General features: G+C 37.2%; 1 protein-coding gene across 1 annotated transcript in view; it reads right to left on the bottom strand.

Moving 5' to 3' along the window:
* The window catches only part of OSBPL10 (oxysterol binding protein like 10), a 124,499-nt gene that overhangs the window by 64,272 nt on the left and 44,222 nt on the right, over positions 1-16,005 (bottom strand). The window contains exon 4 of the mRNA XM_075143374.1: positions 8,682-8,873. Within this exon, the coding sequence (XP_074999475.1) occupies positions 8,682-8,873 (192 nt within the window). The remainder of the gene's footprint in view (positions 1-8,681; positions 8,874-16,005) is intronic.

The following is a 16,005-nucleotide window of genomic DNA, read 5'->3' as shown; positions in this document are numbered from 1 at the left end:
ATAAACCATAATAAAAATTAATTAATCAATTACAGGTATACATCTAGTACCTATAATACAAAGCTACTTAAAAGTATATGTCAAATTCAGGCAGATATAGTTCAGTTTAGCTTGTTGGATGAAATATTGCTAGTCATCATGTTATTAGTCATATTTTAAAAGCATATTGTCAGAAATCAGAATTGCAACCAAGAAGCAGGTAAGCAGCTGCTTAAAAGCATCTGTGTAACACACAGTTTCTAAAGCATTCAAAACCTGCAAGCCAAGCATTAGAGATGGAGATCACAATAAGACAGTGGCAAAAGCTGCTAGAGATCAGGTTTTTGCTAAATAACAGATGAGAGCTATAGTGTTTACTATTCCCATTTGTGGTAAAATCAGAATGTTTCCTGTATTTCTTAGTGTGGCATGCAGCACTTCGGGTGTTACACAAGGAGTTGAAGATTATAGTAAGTCCCTCGATAAACGTATATAATAATGTAAACTGAATGGTACACTTAAAATATATGAACCATTTTCTATGGTTACTTTCTCCTAGAGGGCATTTAAGTACTTTCTGTACTTAATATTTGAAACTTGGCTCGCTACCTAATATTACATTGTCATCCATTACCACTGAGAACATTCAAAAATATCTTCTACTTAATTTAATAAAAATAGCATTTAAGTGTGGGTTAACAAAATAGCCCATGTATCTTGGAAGCAGTAATTTGCATTATAAACAGAGCTGCAGAAAGTAAGTGCACCTTGTCATGTTCAGGGTTTGCTAAGAAGACCTGCTGCACCAGCCAGCCACTCAGAAACTCGCACTGAAAGCAAGGCCACTAAACAAGCACCCCTGAGATGTGATACCCTAATCTGAGAAAAGACTTACTGAAGTATGTTTTCTTTAAAGCTTCATTTTCAAACTTTCAACTCTAAATTGAAACTACTGCAGTATTTGTGCTTTAATTGTGAAAGAAAACAGCCTCGTAGCTTTCCAAAAATGTAGATAAGTGTATGATATGCTATGCGTTTTATATATGTATGTAAAACAGAACAGTTGAATTCTGTTTTACGTATAAAATTAAGTTTTGAAGGCATCCAAAAGCTGGAGACTGAATTCCCTTCAAATCTGACTTCTCTCAAGCTCCTTTGGGAACCTACCATTTACTTAAAATTTAATTAAATATTTTAATAACTGTAAAGAGTAATCTTAGCTTCTCTGCAATTGCTTAAGGAGATGAATGCTGCAGCAGTCTCTGAATGTAGCTATCGTACGTACTGTATTATCCCTAATTTATAAATTGCCATTTATTACATGATTGAAAATTATCGTCTCTGCACATTGCTCAATTACTACTAAACTACAGGCTGAAAAAAATTTAATGAAAAGAAGCCATGTTTGCATCATTTATATTTTTCAGAACTAGAGAAAAAAAAAATTCAGAAATAATGAACCAGGTTCACTCTTGACATAACCCGCATGGACAAACGGTGTAATTTTAGTAGAACATTTGCTCTACAATTCCCATAGCAACCTTAATTCTCCTTGCCTGGGTGTCTGGAATCCAGGATGACTCAACCATTGCATGAATACAAAATCAAATGCACAGAACAAGGTGTAGTTTAGGAAGGTGTAACTTATATGCACTCTTAACGACCTCAAAGATACTGCAAAGGCAAGCTAAAGACTCGGAGAACACAAAAGTATTTAGCTCATGTTTATGTAATTTAATAATTATTGATTTATAGTATCAGAATAATTTATATTTCCTCATCCCCAAAGTGAGACAGTTCATGCTACTTACTGAATAACTTTTATAAGCACATGCACATTTACTACTTAGGAAGGTGCCAGACTGACACTCCCAGAGATTTAAGCATCCCATTTATCCCCTGAGGAGACACGTTTTTATTAATCTTTGCAGTACTAACTTAAGGTAGAATAAACAGACACAGGAAATGAGACTTCTACAGACAAGTCAAATAGTCTCCAAAGCAACTGCCACAGAAGATACCAAATAATTTCACCTGTTCCTATATGTTCTAAATTCACTTTTTGTCTGTAAGGATATGGATAGCAGCCAATCACACTAACATTGCTGAACAGCCAGAAGATTTCTGCATGCTTGCACTGGTATTTTCATACTGTATGAGGAACACACATTTCTAGAACTGGGGCCAATATCAGTTCAGAAGCAAGTGCAATGATAACATCTGCAGCTGCCCCTTTTAGCCCTCGTGTTAGGTTTGAAACTGGTTTATACTGTTACAGGTTTAATGCCCCTAAACAAATTATAATGGCTCCTGTCAAAACACAGCTGGGAGCAACCCTTTCAATGACAGCCAGCTCAGCTGTAACTAAGCTGTTAAATGTACCTGGAACACAAATTTGTATTACAATACTTCTCAATTCAAAAAGTGTTTCTAAGCACAGTTAAATAGCTGTAGTATAACTTACACCAGCATGTTCTATGCCAAATAAATATCAATAGCTGAATTAAGACTTACGGCCTCATGCACTTTCTATTGACTTTGGTGGACACAAAATTGACTCAAAGGTTTTCTGCTATCTTTTCTTCCCTACCACTGGCTAAGAAGAAATCGTTGCTTTCTGAGAAACAGCTATGGTTTTGGTTTGGGTTTTTTTGCAAGCAGTTTTTTGTTATCTGTTTTAGAGTGGAGACATTAGTCCCCATTTTCCACACCCTGCTAATTAAAATGAAAAGTCTGTGACAATGAGTTTGCAGACAAATGAAAGTGTCTTATATGTATTGTAATTATAGTGGTTTTTATGTATTATACAATACATATGTACTATACAATACATATAAAGCACAGATGTAGTGGTATTAAGATGTAACCTATTAAGTAAGATATCTCATTTTCTGATCAGAATCCATCTATAGCTACAGACTATCTAATTTGTGTATGATATGATGAACTTGACTGAAGATGACCAAAAGGATGACCTTCTACTGTTAATTTATTATGGATAGAGGGGGTTGGGAGGAAGATACTTTAAATTCAAGCCCAGATCTATACCTAACAAAGGTTCCTCCTCTGTGTTCTTTCTCTTCTCTTTTCAAAATTGCCACTCACTGTACCACCATATTATTTGACCAAATGGACAGAAACCAGGATACTTAGATTTCAAAAGTGAAATGCTATAAACACTTTCTGCAGTATCTATAAATTACCAAGATGAAACTACCCTGGTCAGTCCAACTGAGAAACCTCTAGAGGGTATTACAATACTAGTTTTGAAGTGAGGGAAAACTCTAGTTTAAAGAGTCAACCACAAGCTCCCACAAAGAAAGCATCACAAAGCTACTTTTTATACTAAAACATGTCTAGAAGGAAACCAGACATGATTTTAGGTAATTAGCTTTAAATCTGCCTAGCAAAAGCACAGCAACACAGACTTCAGCAGTGCTATAGCAGCCACAGTCCATGGTTACCGCGCCTCTCTCTGACAGAGCACCTACATTACTAGGCTAGAAAGACTGAAGTTAGCATAGTCTACCAGCCCATCCTACATCCACACCTTTTAGTTAGGTGACCATGATGACAGTATTTTCATCTTCTAAAAGCAAATATTTGATTTATTAGCCATGCAGTCCTGAAGGTCATTTTTGTCACAAAGCTAGCTCTCATCTTCCCACACTCTAAAATCAAGATGAGAACTGTCAGTGAAAGCAATAGATCTAATACGTAGCACTTCTCCCTACTTACACAGAAGTTTATCAAATTAATCACAATTATACACCTGCTTTCAAAAACACTTCAATTATTAGCAGGATTTTTTTTTAAATGTTCCTTTTGCACACTTCACACTGTTTATGCATGATGTCCTGTTCAAAGATCTGAATCAACAATTTTTTTACATGCACCCTTACTTATCACATAACCTCAATGCTATGCCAAACGTCAAGAGCTACAGCATTCTTTTTGCTAGAACTGGCATTAGATTTCTTCTCTTCTTATCCATTGACTTTTTTATGTACGTACTTCCAGAGAAACATAAAGAGGATTAAAAAAATGAAATAAAAAGCAAAACTTGACTTTTTCAAAGTTGAAAAGTAGAATTTGGCATGGAACAAAAATCATCAGTTTTTCCCCTACTACCAGCTTAAATGCTGATTACAAAGTTTTACCATCAACATACAGCTTAGTTTATGTCTTTGTGTGTTCACATACATGAAAGTCATCCAAGTCTGTATGTCTCCCCGAGTGATTTAAATACTGCATCTGCTTTGCTCACCTACAATGCTGCCTGTGCAGTGCTATAATTCTGTAACAGAACAAAAAGTTCTCCACAGACAACAGCATCCTTTTCCTCTATCAATAGCCAGTCACAGTTCCTAATTTTGCTATCCAAATATTACAGTGACATGAAGAAATTCACTTCTCGCTTGAAAATTCCCGAAGTATCTCTTTCTCCTGGTACCCACATAAAACTGGACAATTGTGGCCCCACAAAATTGCAGGTAAAACCTCACTCCATGAAGCCCTAGGTAGAAGTCCTAGATTCTTCTATACTGTAAGGGAGGAAGGAAAGAACTACCAGCTGATTGCATAATTCCTGCAGGAATCAAAAAGTAACCATGTTTATATATGGCAAAGGACATGGAAGAAGCAGCAGGACTGTCTTCTTACCAAAAAGCAGTCCCTTCCAAATCCTGGAACTGCCCACTGGCACATAAAATGGATGTCACACTGGTGGAGGCCCCATGAAATCTGGATCTCACTGTACCAGCTGTCAGTTCAGAAACACATGCTGATGACTAGTCCACTGTAGAGTACCACAAATTGTAACAAACACCACATTTCAAAGGGATCAGAAATTCCTCTATCGACTTTTTTAAATTATGGAAAAAAAATATCTCTAGACTTCCTTTGGTTAACACCATTTAATTTCTCTAAACTTCTGTAAATAAGTTACTACAAAATGTTCACATACTGCAATTCTGGGTTCTTTAACAACTATGGTAACATTGGCAGAGGTGGTACAACAGTTAGACATTCTCAGCCAAAATAAACACCATTCCAAGATGAAGTGTGCCACTATTACTTAGTTGAGTGGCAGCTAAAATTTAATATGAAGTGTGATGTGGCCACTTGGCTTTATGTTCCAGTTAATTTTAACCGCCCACAGTAAAGAATTTTGCAAGTATAACTCTTACCACAAATTGCTAAGAGGATAATAATATGCATAGTTTAAAAAACAGAATTCAATTTCAAGACCACACACACTTAGACTACCATAAAATCACTTACTAAAAAATCAGCTCAAAGCACCCCTTTAATTATAAGTTATGGCCCGAATAAAGAGGTAGGATCTTGAATAATTCTGCATAAAATGCAACACATAGTAGATCAGCTCTTTCAAATTAATGTATGGTGAATTTTAGTTTTGATATAACGTTCCATAGTGCAAAACTGGACTATTAACATCAAGTTAATATAAGCAAAAGTTTGATTTAAGAGAACAATATTATTTTAAACAAAAACAATTACATTATGATGAAAAGTAATGCTCCTGAGCTTCTTTTCAATTCAATGCTATACAAAAGTAGCTTGAGTATGAAAAGTAAAGTTTTTATAGCAGTCAAAAGCTCTATACTCCTGCTCAATTTTAACTTACCAAACTTTTGAAAAAAAGTAAGTTCTAATTTCACATGAGAAACACTTATTACATGTGTCATTTTGGAGACCTACACAGTTGCCTTTACTACCTTTACAGAATTTTGCACATCATTTTGGTTCTAAATAGACCTCTTTGCTGTAATTTGTTTCACACTAAAATTCTCTATGCTGTCTTAAAAAAAAAAAAAAAATTACATCAGCCAGAACAAACAACAGAAGGAAACAATGTATTGTTTATTCTTATTATGAAAGGAAAAAAGGGGAAAAAGAACAACCAAGTATTACCAAATATCATTGCATTATGTCAAATATAAGAGTACATTTTGTCCTATTTGCAACATGGAGATACACTTCACTGTTTGCAATCAACATGGCCAAATCAAGAAAAACTGGTCCAGAATTGAGTAGCAATTTCAAGTTCAGCACTTCCCAGGGATATTGTCCAAGCTAGTGAAGACCATATGTCCCAAGTGAAGGATGCCCCTTTTGCAGCATTCCTGTTTTTCACAGATCTCATATGTAACATCGTAGTATTATCATAACATTGTTTTAAAATTTAAAAAATACATGCTGCTTCTAATTTTCCAGAAGCAGATCAATTCTTTCCATTGATTCAACTACTGTATTTTACAAGATGTAAAATTAGTTAATGTAGTCCTATTTATAGTAGAATAAAAAAAGCTTATTTGCGTGTCAAAGCTTCAATGACTTCATTCTATAATGGGAACACTAACACAGATCTATAATCCTTTTGTAGTCTCTTCCCTTCATCCAAATCATACCAAACAACTTCCAAATAAAAAAGCAAAGATTTGGGTGTTGGGGAGGGGATTAACTCTCTCTTACTGTATTTTAGTTCCCATTTCTCCTTGCTTCAGATTAAAAAAAAAAAGGACTAGAACAGATTTAAGTTCACTTTTTTGAAGGTCTCTGGACCATCTCTTTATTCATAAATTTAACAAGGGAGGGTAGATCTAAGAGTCACCATTGACTCACATAGGGAACAAGAATATTCCCTGAAAAATCAGGCAGCATATACCCGAGTCTATTATATTGTATACTCCCTCTGGAAAAGGAGGGAGAAGGAAATGCACAGAGCATGACATTGAAATGAAATCTGCCTGCTTCCTTAATCTGGAAAAATAGACTTATCCTTTCAAAACATGGAAACGAGATCAGTCAAGTAGCCACTTTTTACATGAGACTGGGAAAGAGGGCAGAAGGACTGATTTTTCCACTGACATGCTCTTCTTTAAGAAGCAGCACACACAAAAAAAAAATTGAATACATTAAAAGGTAAAGTTCACACAGCTCCTTATAAAATTTTCTTATGCATTGTTTATGTTAGTACCATTTTCCCTCCCTGAAAAACACTCATTTCTTTTAACCTTCAATCATTATCATATGTCTAACATGTAAGATTTTTTAATTGCAGCCCTCTAAGTTGTTCTCACAGGATTTAGTGCTGCAGGTGAGGTATCACTCACATCAAACATAGCAAAATAATTATCTTCCATGATTACAGATTAAAATCCTGTAATATTTACCTTTTTGAAGTGACACCACATTGCAATACACTGCAAACTAAATGAGTCAGCAACCCCCAGGCCTTTTCTGCAGGGATGATACCTAGCCACTTATTCTCTGTTTTACTATAGGCTAGTATTTATTTCTTCGTTCCCAAGTGTAGTTCTTCACATCTGTTGACTTTTTCCCTTCCCAACTTACTATGATCAGCACATATACTAATTCTCTCTTTTAAATTCCTTTCAGCCCTACCCAGCTTCATTTGACAAAGCTGCAACAGCTCCCACTGTTTATTTTATTAATAGGTTTAAGGTGCACTCTGAATTCAACCTATGAGAGCAAATATATTTAGTAAGGTAGAAACAACTTGGTGGAGATGATTGGTAAGCAAAGACAAGATATTCTCATGAAAAACAAACAGATGTGTGTTTTCTATAATGTAAAGAAAACGTGTGACATTCAGACAGTGCTCTTCAGAGCAAGGAATGACTATTTTTAATACAATAGAGGATACAAGGGAAGTTTTCACTGTTAACGTTACTAGAATAAAACAAGCATTCTTCATCAAGATGTGTAATTTGAGTCTTCATTGTGAGCACACAGTAAGAATTTATTCAAATTCTTAATATGAAAGGTCTCCGTTTATAAAATATTTAGGGAGCATAAACTTAAAAGCAGACTCTTGAGATTGCAACTTGAAAGACTGGGGTAGATATTTTAAACCATGTGATAAGAGAATGTTTTAAAGCAGCTAGGCTGCCAACAGTTTCTTTGGTAGAAGGGGTGGGAAGGGGACCTACAAAGGCACTACTAGAGAATAGCAAGAAATTCAGACAAAGCAAAAATAACAAGGGATGAAAGAAAGATGAAAATGAGTTCTGTTTAAGCTTAAAACTCTGTACTATTTTTGTGGTCTGGAAAATAGACTTAAATCGGTACACGAGTTATACTTCTTAAACCCTGGTAAACATGCTTTGAAAGAAACATGCTTTCTGGTTTGCTTTTCATGTGTTTAATACAGACAAAGCATTCTTCCATCACAAAGCCAGCAATAGAAACTTGACAACAAAGTTAAGACTATAGCCATATAGAAGCAAACGGCTGAGTGTGGGACACTGTGCCTTCTTTTACATTCATTCAAAAGACCTATTCAAGTTGGTTTTTTCTGGTTATATTTAAATGCTTCAGGGCCCTCTTTCCAATCTGAAAGGTTTTGCTGCATGCAGCTTAAAAGAAATGTTCCTCCAGCACTGCAGCACCACTGCAAAGTCTGGGAGCTGTGGCCAACCTACTTCCTCATTAGCACATGCTAATTTTAACATCAGCATAAAAAAGCCTGTATACACCAGACTTTAAGCTGAACCAGAACTAAAGACCGCCTTTTGCTCAGCGAGGCGATCAAAAGAAAGCCGTCAAACATAAAGTAGGAAACAAAGAGAATTGTTAGTCAGACTTGGTTGCTTATTCGAAAGCAAAATAAGCATTTAGAAGTTATAGCAAAACAGCAAACTTTTATCTCTTACCTCTCTGACTTCATGGAGTTGACCAGAACGCTGGCTCTTCGCTCTTCGAGCAGCTGCAGGTGATTTGTGATGTGTGATGGTTACAACAGTTGGCCCACTTTGATTCATATGTTTCTGGCCACTAGGAGATGCAGAATTAACTGTCCCAGGTGGCAGCAGAGATGAGCTTCTACTTCGCGAGGATGAAATGCTCTAGAACAAGCAATGGGATGTTGATATTAGTACCTTTACACAAATAAATAATTTACAATTCAGGCTATAGATTTGCACTGTTCTACTTTCCTCACAAAACTAAATCTGGAGGTGTAACTGTGCTCAGGACTGATTTATTCCTTCTGAACCATCTGCATTGCTCAGCAGGGATCTTCTTGGAAATATTGTGGCTATCGCCTTTGTTTCTTGGATTGTCTGAAATTGGCCTTCGCAAAAATCTTCACAAACTCTTACATATTAACATGTTGCTAAGTTCTTACAACCACACTTTTTAGGAAGGATTGGGAAGGATTTTGCAGAGCAATAACAATGCTAACACAAGTATTTTTTTATGAAGCCATTAACCTATAATTCACCAAACTGGTGTGAACAGCAAGAAAGGAAAAAAAATGAAAATCTTAATGCTTTCACCTGATGAACTTCTGAAACAGCCCAGTGCTGTTTTCAGCATTAGAGGAGCTGCAGTTTTGGCAAGGCCAATCCACACACCAATTAAACATTAACATTTAAAACAAAACATGGCTTAAAAAGTCAGCACATTTTGGAGTAAGCTTGGGATAAACCCTACATACAAAAAAGGCCAGAAATAAATCTCCAACAGTATCTGCAGTGTGAATACTCTTAACATACAATCTATAAAATCAGTCTGAACATTCAAGAACTTTCTCTGTTCTTATCTAACCATTTGTCAGTGTAGCCATCTTGGTTTGTTTTCTGCAGCCCTCAAACCTGAGTTTTCCTGGAGGTCTTTGGGACAGCAATTCTCAATCAAGCTCAGGTGTGCACTAGAGCACCATGGGACATCATATATAAAAGTGCAATATAAAAAAGCTTTTCCCTTCTATTTGAACTGTTGATTGCATCTGTAAGGTTAAAACTGAAACAGAATAACTCTTACCTCACAAAACACAAACCACTTCAGAGTGTGACATTTAGTAGTACTTTAAGAAAGTGAGGTAAATATACAGCCCTATGGGTGAAACACCATTTCACCTCTCCTACCAACCCTGCATAAGTAATGATGGTAGCCTTCAACATTGCTAAGACAGTTACCGTCAACGTGGGGTACTACCCTTGAGTCTGCTGGCAAGCGCACACAAATACTACTTGGGTACAATCTCTCTCCTTGTCCCTTACAGGTCAAACTTTGCAATTCTGTGGTAATTTCATTAAAAGACTTTAAATCCAAGGTGGACAGGTTCCAACTAGCACTGGAATTAAAGTCAGGCATCATGTTACCACTACACTGACTGTAAATGACAAGGCAGATTATCTGGCACTGCCAAGAAGGAAGAGTGAAATCAGTTACATGATCCCTCTGCCACCCCCACACAAAACTAGACTGCAGACTTTTTGAGGCATTTGAAGGTTTAAAAAAATGGGTTATTACATTCCCAGCATGCAAAGAGCTGCTATACTCATGGAAATAAGCATTATTTCATTGGTCTGGACTTACATTTACAAACACTTCGGAGAATGATGATGTGACTCTGCTTTTGCAACAAATATATTCTTTACTACTATGACTAATAAGATTATAATAATAAGTATCTGCAGAATCAGACATTCAAAAACTATCCATCCTGGCTGATAATTCACAATTGCATTAAAACTGGATTTGACTCTAAGGCAAAAAAAAAAGCACAGGGGGTGGAATTTGCCAGAAGGGCAGAGAAGGTTGCCAGGTTTTTAATTCATCTTCCATTTGAAAGAGCATGGCTTAGACATAACTACAATTAAAATAAGAGCCAGAGGAAAAGGTATTTGGGAGAAGGAAGGGGATGAGGGAAACTGGGTGCAATTGAATCTCCTTTTTTAAATAGAAGGTTCACAGAAGACGACTATCCCTAGTATATAATAGCAGAATATACTTACTGATGTTTCTTTTTTAAACTGACTAGCATCAGAATACTTCTAAACTGAATTTAGGGTGCAGAGGAAGAACAATATAAATTCAGGGTTTTTTCAGCGTAAGAGCAACTTATCTTCCAGTTTAATAAAAGTTATTTTGGTTTTTAGAATGAAATCTTCTGAGAATCACTCACATTCTAGTATCATGTGATCGCAATATTAAAAATACACGACTGCTACCTTCATATAGCTAAACTGATCCTAAAACTCTGATAAACAGCAGCAATATAAAACAGGGAGCTTAGCCATTAGTTTTGCTTGAAAGAAAACAACATTCTGTGAGAAGTGAAGTTTTATTATGTTTTGATTTTGGGGGCGGGGAGGGGGAAGTTACAGATCTGCAAATAACAAAAGTAACAGAAAATAAATATGGAAAAATCCATTCACTGTTTCTGTTTAAATACAGAATCAGGAAGGAATTCTAGGAGAGAGTCTTAGCCTTCAGAAAAAACAGCTGCCAAAATAATCTCATTTAACCTGCACACATTGAGAGATATGTTCATAAATCGAAATGCATGTATATTCTAAGTTAATATCTACATAATTTATATTATTTGGCATTCAATGCTGTTTTTCCTCAAGACAGTGTTTCAAACTGCAGTGAACTATCTGCAGCTGACCCATGGATCACAACAGATACCTTGACTGCAGCTCACACCTCACATTTTCTCTCATCATGTCACCTAACACAATACACCTTTCACCAAACCGCACTTACACTCAGGACTCATAAATTTGATAGTGAACTATTAGTACAAAAACTGCTAGCTAGCTGTAGTTTTTTTAATTGGCTTTGTATCACACATAAGTAATGAACACATTTCCAAGAAACAGATATGCCCATCATTTTAGGAGTCTCTTAATCCAGATTAGATTTTTTCCCTGCAAGATTTGCTCTAGTTCATATCACAAGTCACTGGGCTACATCAACTACACTCCTACACTGTGACTTGAGGCAGAATAAACAGTCCATGGGACCACGGTGTGTTTAAGATGGCTGTTCTTTAAGTTTTGCAAAGGCATGTGGCAGCTCACAGCAACTGTTGTTGGTGGACAGTCATTTAGGGCATGGAGTTTGGGAATCAGTGGAGCAGGAGAGAAAATCAGGAAGAACAGCCCATCTATAGTTTCACTAGCGGGTGGTGCTCAAGAAGGCTATCCTGCTTCAGGGACACTAGGTAACCCCAAATTTCTATATATAGAAGTTCACAGCCTGGCGAGGGCTGACCATATCACACTGCCTGGCATGCCTGACACTCAGCTGTATGCCTTGCCCTGCAATAGTGCTATGTGATCTGTAGGGCGAGATCACCTCTGCTGGTGAGCCTCTCCTATAGTCTTCTCCTTCCACTCTCAGCGCAAGATAGTTATCAATCCTATGCAGCTCACTGAGTCAGGAAGATTGTCAATCTTGAATTAGCACATACAGCCACAGTCTGTGCCAAATATCAGAGTCAAATACATTGGTTTCAACGCTCCTACAGGTCTATAAGCAAGTTTTCCTCACCTCTTCGTTTTCTGTCCCTTTATAAAAACTCCACCAGCCCACTACACAAATCCTCTAGCATCTAATTGGAGATTATTCTTTAAGAGGACGTCTGTAACATACAAACCCTAAACAAGCTCCAGGACCAGGACCACTGGCTACCCATGAAACTATCCTTTGGCAAGGCCCCATGATAAAAGTAAAAAATTCCAGCTTACAACTTGCAAAAGCAGTCACACACAAAATGCAGGTGAATGTCTACAGCAAGCAGTTTCTACAACCACTCAAAACCTTTTGAAGTGGGGCTCCACTCCTCAATGCCACAGAGAACAGCAGCAGAGCACTGTGCCTGTGCCGTCCAAGGAGACAGAGGCGGCAGCTAATTTCTTCTGACAGCTTCTTCCTGCCACTGCCAGAAAAGGCCTCTCCAGGAACTACACACTCAGCCCCTTATGCACTTTTGAATTTTACAACACATTGTCAACACTTATGTCCCAGCCAAATATGTGACTCCTCTTCTGCAGAACTTCTTCAGATTAAACACTGGGAATGACAAGCATCTCTTTTGCATTGATACACAGCTGTGCAAAAATCAAAATTTTCCTATTTTGTTAAAATGTTAAAACCTATGTGATGTTTTCCACAGCTAAAAGCACTCTAATTACACATCATACTACCACAATCTTTAAAGTCACTCTCCCAGGAAATCAAAGCAATGACAATAGCTGATGGATTTTTATCCCTAATCCCCTGCTCTTCCCCCTACCGCTGCTGGTATGACTGATCTGCCCCTCTAACTATTATCATATCTCGTTTTCTTTGGTCCTACTGCTTTCTGGTTTGCAAGTAAATAAATAAAAAGATAGTGAAAAGTCTGATGAAAGGAAGACATAAGCTCTTCAACAATTAGTAATGCATGGTGCCAATAATGAGTCAAGAAATCCACAGGCTGAAGCATCCCAAAAGGATTACAAATATTCTTTCCTGAGGCTACACTTTACTATTGCACCAACAGTTTGCCTGCTAATAAAATGAAACTAATAAAAGAATAATAAAGAAGCTAAAAAAAGATTAATTTGTAACTTGTGTTCATCGTGGTTTTACGACCTAAAGCTAGCTGAAGGTCGCTTCGCTAACATAGATTTGGGTTAAGATTTTTATTTTAGTAGACTGTCCATCTCCAAGATAAAAAAGCAGTATAATGAATGCTTCCATTTGGATATCAAAAATCCTAACAATTAAAGTAATGTAATTGTAGAACAGTAAGTTCCAACTATACTAACGTTTTCTTGACTCATTCTCCCTGGAGATTGCCCTTCCTACTCACAAAGAAGCTGAAGTGTTTTTCACCATTTACCAGAAGCAAACAGTTTTGTTTATTTTGGAAAGTAAATGCAATGTTCCAGAGAACAATAAACTAATTTCTGAAGTGAATTGTCATATCTGTTCACGGCTGATAATCATCATTTTCAAAGCACTGTGCCACAGATGTTTTCTACAGAATAATAAATACTGAAATGACATTCCTTTAGTCCTCTGCATAGATATAGCACAGAACCTATCCCTGCATGCGCTTTAGAGCAATGAGAAGTCACATGCTATCAGGAGGTAATTATGATTTTGAGACACCACCATTCAGTATTTTAATTCCCGTCTGTTTCTTTTCCAATGCATCTTAAGTAAACAAATATTGAAAAAAGAAAAACATGGATGGAGATCTGTTTAATTTACATTATGATCATTCACAAATATTAAAATGCAAATGACTGAATCTACATAACATCCAAACTTCAACATTGCAAAGGGACCAGCTTATGATATGCTTTCCACATTTGAATAAAGTACCACCTATGGTACTAACTTTTCTGACAGAATATTATAGTGCTTCATCATCTTCAGTAAGGCAATATACGCATCTGCTTTTAAGCAAAAGCCTATGATAATCATTCCATCATAAAATCTTTTCTTTGTCAAGATCATTTGAGCAAGCTCATGTTCAGTCCTAAATGGAATTTTTTTCCATTTCTGTAGAAGGATTTTAAAAGCAGAGGGCTGTGAGCAACTCTTATCTTCATGCAGCTTCCAAAGGGAGGAAAAAAGGTGTCAAACACACACATATCTACAGCCAAGCACTGCTTCCTTCTCAGCCTCACCACTGTAAGGATTTCCAAAGCATGTTTTAATTAGAAGCACCACTCTTTAGTTGACTTCTATGGGTTAGGGACAAGAGGAGGAAGCAGACAAGCATACCAGAGGAGGTAAGAGTGAACTTGCTCAAAAGGAAAAGAACTTTGATGTGCATAAAACACTCACAAAGACTTGAAACTTTCACTAACGTGGCTTTATGGAAACAGTTATCATGCAGATGTTAAAAATACCCAGTGAATAATCCATTTAGAATGCATTTAGAAATTTAAAGGTATCTCCATGGCCATTCATTAATAAGGCAAGAAGAAACCTGATAAAACTGAAGAAAGGCCACCAAAGGTCTATGATAGCCACTCTTCCAGCTGTGGAGAAAAATTACACATGCCTCATAATGATTTGATAAAAGTGTTGACCTCAAACTTTCAGGCATTACTACAGGTGCTGTTTCACATTACAGCTAAACTGCTTCTGCAGTTGCCACTGAAAGGGGCAGGTTTGGACTTTTTTCTCCACCATCTCTCCATGCTGGCTCTGAGGCCCATTTGACCTCATGGAAAGCCCCTCCAGGGAGTTAAACCAAAAGAGAAACAGAGACATAGACACACATACAGAATTTTCTGCTCATTTAGCTCCCCAAGCTGCCTTTCCAAAAGGCTGGATGATGGTTATAACAGGTACCAGGAGCACTGCTTGAGGGGAAAGAGAGCAGGACAGTCCCTCACAGAGGCATGCAGTCATCAGGTTGGCTCAGTTTCAAATATGAAGCCTCAGAGTAAACCAGAGAAAGGTTAGGTTCTGGTCAGATTCATTTCAGCCGTCCTCCATCCAGGAGGAAGAAGAGAGCAGGGCTTTACCACCATGGACTGCTGGAAGCAAAGTCCGGCTTCCGCTACATCAGTGCTCATCTGATTCCTCAGTGAGCTGGTCAGGTAACTAAGTCCTTTTTAGTAGGATGCTGGTTTTTTCTGCTTCTGATGCCCAAGCTATCACAGGACCAGAAACACAACAGAGCCCACACAAAGGGTGGCAGCACAAGGAAGGGAATTGGACTGCCATTTACAGCTGCAGGGCATCAGCAGATGAGTTCAGCTGAAACATGAAAACACACCATCCAATTTTTAGCAGCTCACTTGTGCAGCTCCAAACCAGAAGCTGGAACAAGGGGGAGTCTACCTCCTTATTCTAGCACAAACCTTAGCTGAAAGTTACCATCTGAGCACAATTAAAGACAGAAGCTACCTCACAAGATAAAAGTTTCTGTTCCCTGTCACAGTGAGGAATACGCACTGAGAAATACAAGGGTTATATGCCAATCCAGCAACTGATCCACACGTTGGAATTAAGAGCTGGTATAAAAACGCGTGTGTTTGTTTTCAGTAGTGCTTTTAGAGCCATCATCATTAAACAGTCAAGAAAAAAGGGGTATGAAACAGAAGAACTAACAAGCTTGTGACAATTTATGGATACAAAATTATTCTTGGACGTTACCACAAAAATTATGCATAAGCCTCCTTCTTCTTGGAAGCTTTTTATATCACTGAATTCCAATTTGACTAATGCTTTAAT

Source organism: Calonectris borealis, chromosome 2 (genome assembly GCF_964195595.1).
Source record: "Calonectris borealis chromosome 2, bCalBor7.hap1.2, whole genome shotgun sequence".
NCBI classification, from domain to species: domain Eukaryota; kingdom Metazoa; phylum Chordata; class Aves; order Procellariiformes; family Procellariidae; genus Calonectris; species Calonectris borealis.
Note: the sequence above shows the minus strand (reverse complement) of the source record. Positions and strands in the feature narration are given on the sequence as shown.